This window comes from Coffea arabica, chromosome 10c, assembly GCF_036785885.1.
Source record: "Coffea arabica cultivar ET-39 chromosome 10c, Coffea Arabica ET-39 HiFi, whole genome shotgun sequence".
Classification (NCBI taxonomy): Eukaryota; Viridiplantae; Streptophyta; class Magnoliopsida; order Gentianales; family Rubiaceae; genus Coffea; species Coffea arabica.
Window position 1 is genome coordinate 44,902,731 of NC_092329.1, and position 3,283 is coordinate 44,906,013.

General features: G+C 33.0%; 1 protein-coding gene across 1 annotated transcript; it reads right to left on the bottom strand.

Annotated features, from left to right (window-relative positions):
* Positions 1-1,118: 1,118 nt before the first annotated feature.
* Positions 1,119-1,595, bottom strand: LOC113714107 (protein SRC2-like). Its single transcript, XM_027237905.1, has one exon. The coding sequence runs from the start codon at positions 1,593-1,595 to the stop codon at positions 1,119-1,121; it is 477 nt and encodes a 158-aa protein (XP_027093706.1).
* Positions 1,596-3,283: the final 1,688 nt, after the last annotated feature.

The following is a 3,283-nucleotide window of genomic DNA, read 5'->3' on the forward strand; positions in this document are numbered from 1 at the left end:
TAGTTTAGTTTTTAATAGTTATTATAGTAAAATAAAAGAAATAAGTTAAAATAGTTTTGTTTACTTTTTAATTTTTTTGACAAGGAAGGGGTGGAATTGAATAAGTGAAGCGAAAGAAGGGGAATTTGAATCTAGAACTTCTAAATTCTAGGATCTCAACTTTTAGTTATTATAAAGCTCATAAAGTTCATAGAAGGATACAATCAACTTATGATTGTTGGGAACTTTCACTCCTCTATATTTGAAATTGGAAATGTTAACAGAACTTTTTGACTTTTGTATTATGTGAATTAGACAACAAAAAAAAAACCTATTGTTCATTAAATTTAGCACCATTTCTTTTTGTGAAGTTGTTATTAAAACGAAGATTAGGGGCATTATATCATATTGCATGAATACAAGAAAAAGTCAAAAGAATGTCATGAAAACTGTATTAATCATATTTTGTAGCTAGGGACAAATATCAGTTTGGTCAATGTAAACATTTCCATCAATATAATTCACCACAAACTTGGAATAAAGATAGGGTCACTAATCTGGTCTTGCCCACTGAATATATTCTTTAATTCACTTAATCTTGTTCTCAGTCAAGTTTTCTTGTTAAGTGTTAAACATTACTCCTAGAGTTGTACCTGCTGTGATTTTGCGAGCCCGATCTCCAATATGTGGTACACTCATTACATTGTAACAACGATAATAAAAAAAAGATAATATAAAAATTCGAAAACTTAATGAAACCGAATATTAGCTTGTCTTGGACAGTAATGGTTGTTCTTAAATTACAGTACACAACCGGATGGAAAAGGGGAAAAGACATGATAGCTAATGTAGTTCTATTCTACCATCCACATAAAGATAGATGATAGATCAAGCTGGACTAACTACAGAGCCAAGGGACAAAATTTACAATAGATTCTTAATTTTGATACAAAAGAAGTGTGTACATTTTTTAAAAATTTATTTCAATAGGAGAGGGGTAGAATTTAAGAAGTGAGAAGGGATAGGATGATTAGAATTTAGAACCTCTAATTTTTGGAACCTTAAGTTTAGCCATTAGGCCAAGGAGTGTGTACAGTTTTACCGCAAACAAAACTCCACTCCTTCCTCTTTTGGCATATTTATTGTTTACATGAACTCCAATCAGCAAGACTTTCAGCTATTAGGGGCTTATCTATGAAAACTTTTTCCCCAAATCTATAAGAAAACCTGAAAACTCCTTGTGAACTCACAGAACCCTTTTGCACAGGATAACTCACAACAGCACTGCCCCCAACAGGATATGCGTAATCAAACAAATCTTTCATGGAGGTATGAACTTCTCCTATGTACCTATCCCCTAGTTTACGTTTACAGTACAGTTTAATGACGAGCATAGTGTTGAAATGTTGCACCATGGACTCATTTATGGTGTACTTCAAAGTGAAATTCCATGCAGGGTTGACCTCACCATGCTTGTCTGCTGGAGTTCTCCTCTCTGCTTCTTCGCTGCTGCTCCCTATTGAAACCCTCAAGTAAACTTTCATCTTGAAAAATTTTCGAACGTCTTCTAAGTCATTTGCTGACAAAAGGGTTATCTCAAATTTTCTGCAGTCCATCTTTTGGAGTTAATTAGCAGAAATTGGAATAACAACAGGCAGAAGAAAGAAGAAGATGAGATGCTTCCTTTTTTTTTTAAAGTGAATTTCTAAGTTATGAAGTATATTCTAACCACCGCAAATAATGATTGATTTATAAGCATGGCATGACTTGGCTATGAGATAAGAAATTTTGAGGCAGTTTCGTCATAAGCTCTCTTTCTATGAAATTACTCACATATGGACTAATTTCGCTTTGTACCCTCAAATTTGTAATCTTTTTTACTTTACATCCTAAAATTTTATTTTTAATATTTTACACACTAACCTCTCAAGTTTTTCCTACACAAGCCTAATCAACAATAGAATTAATAAAAACTAACTGAATAGAGCACCATATGCACAACATATATCTTAACCATTGTAATAGGTAGTACTCCTCCAACCCATTGTTAATGTCATTTTTCACCTTTTTTATTGTCGTAAAATTAGAGTCATGCTAAAATTTTTCCCTTCCACGGTTCTATTCTTACCCTCATAGAGCATATGTAAAAAAGTCTCAAGAAATTTAGTAGGACCCACTATTTATTCCCATTTAGAGAAGCTGAAAGAGTGTGCAAAACAACTCCCACTTTATAAGGCTAATATTGGTGCGTGTCTTTAACGTACGAAGAGATGCATTTAATTGAGTGGAATCCATAGAATTATGACTCTTTGAAAAACACGAACTTCAATTGACTAATGTGCTTCTAGCAGGTTAAATTTGGAAGTAAAGTATTGGTTGGCAATAATAATTTACTATACTTTAAAAGTTGCAGTCCCAAGAAACGTTTCTAAATTTGAGACAGATGGAGTAGTATATTTACCATCATCTCACAGTTCCTATCAATCATGCAAAAAGCACGTTTTATGTATAGTCCCCTATTCGGTTAGCTTTGCTAACATTGCCAGTAATTGAGTTTAAGTAGGACAAATTTGAAACATTAAAATGCTAAGTGTTTGAAATTAAAGTTTAGGTGCAAGAAACTATAATGGTGCATGAATTTGGAATTGCAAAGTGCAATTAGTCCTTTACGTATTGACCAGTATACTATTTGTTTTGTTACTTTCTATTTGACTGTGGTTGACGCAAGAAACTTTAATGTGGCTTCGTGATATGGCCACTTAATTATTTTGTGGAATCTCTTAACTATTCAACAGTAAAAATTGACTAAGTCAATTATGAAAATTCAGTAGATGTTACTCCCTCTATCCTCTGTCTCATTGAGAATTCCACATTCAAAGTGCCACGTTTTCTTGTTTGATCTGTCTCAAAATTTTTGTCACCTACAGAAATTGACAATGAAAACTTTCACACATTTTCATTCCATACACTTACCTTTTTTTTTTTTAATCTTTTAGTGGGCTCAAATATGCACTTATCAAATACAAACATTGCAGTTGATAGCCCATGACGCCCACATGATACGTAAACGACAACCATGCATGACACTTTCCTCATAAAAAGTTATGAGACATTTCAGTCTTTTGGATCCCACATATTTTATCACGTTTTGTGGACTTTTTATCATTGAAACACTGGTGAATACATTGACATTCGAGCAGGGTATAACTGCAACTTAAACCCATATCATTTGAAATACTTGCATTATTGATAATAAGTATGAGTCTCCAGATACAACAAACATTTCGGGATAGAAAAGTATAAA

Bases quoted from the DNA above. Each gene is read 5' to 3' on its own strand.
- LOC113714107 (XM_027237905.1), bottom strand. From the start codon at position 1,595: ATGGACTGCAGAAAATTTGAGATAACCCTTTTGTCAGCAAATGACTTA.